Source organism: Penaeus monodon, chromosome 33, assembly GCF_015228065.2.
Source record: "Penaeus monodon isolate SGIC_2016 chromosome 33, NSTDA_Pmon_1, whole genome shotgun sequence".
NCBI lineage: Eukaryota > Metazoa > Arthropoda > Malacostraca > Decapoda > Penaeidae > Penaeus > Penaeus monodon.
Window position 1 is genome coordinate 30,159,938 of NC_051418.1, and position 579 is coordinate 30,160,516.

Sequence of the window (579 nt, forward strand, 5' to 3'; positions counted from 1 at the left end):
TTGAGGAACCTGCATCCAACAGGTTAAAGAAATAACATTTATAGATATGACAGGCAACTGACCTCTCGATTCCAAAGCCATATGCCTACAAACCTGAGGGAGTGAGACACTCAGAATCTAGAATCTTGTGCAGAGATAAGAATATCTTATCAAAAGCTGCACTAATATTTGATAACACATTTGGACAGATACAAGTATATATTAAGAATTAAAAAAGAATAACACTTTAACGAAGACCAATGCCGGTCTACTTACATCTCGGACACTGATGTTGACCCCCAAAGCTGCTGCCTCCTCCTGGGGGGTCAGCTTCCCTATGTCTACAGCATCCATATCATCACCGCCGAGGATCTCCTCTTCATCAAATTCTTCGTCCTCTCCATCTACCGTGCCCAGTGGAACATTTCCATCTGTGAAGCGAGTAGAAATTGAATTGCAAGTGTAAAGTAGGAATCACAGAAACTTGGCTATAACTATATGAATCAACTCTTACCACGTATAAAACCACAGACAAAAATAAATTTCATTAAAGAAGTACAGTATAACAATATGAACACAAATGGTTAAATATGAATACAT

The 579-nt window shown here is 38.5% G+C and overlaps 1 protein-coding gene across 5 annotated transcripts in view; it reads right to left on the reverse strand.

Moving 5' to 3' along the window:
- Positions 1-579, reverse strand: part of LOC119594361 (SAP domain-containing ribonucleoprotein-like) — a 21,139-nt gene that overhangs the window by 5,648 nt on the left and 14,912 nt on the right. For all 5 annotated transcript variants that reach the window (XM_037943420.1, XM_037943417.1, XM_037943419.1 and 2 more), the window contains one exon: positions 256-410. In XM_037943420.1, coding sequence (XP_037799348.1) covers positions 256-410 — 155 coding nt within the window. The remainder of the gene's footprint in view (positions 1-255; positions 411-579) is intronic.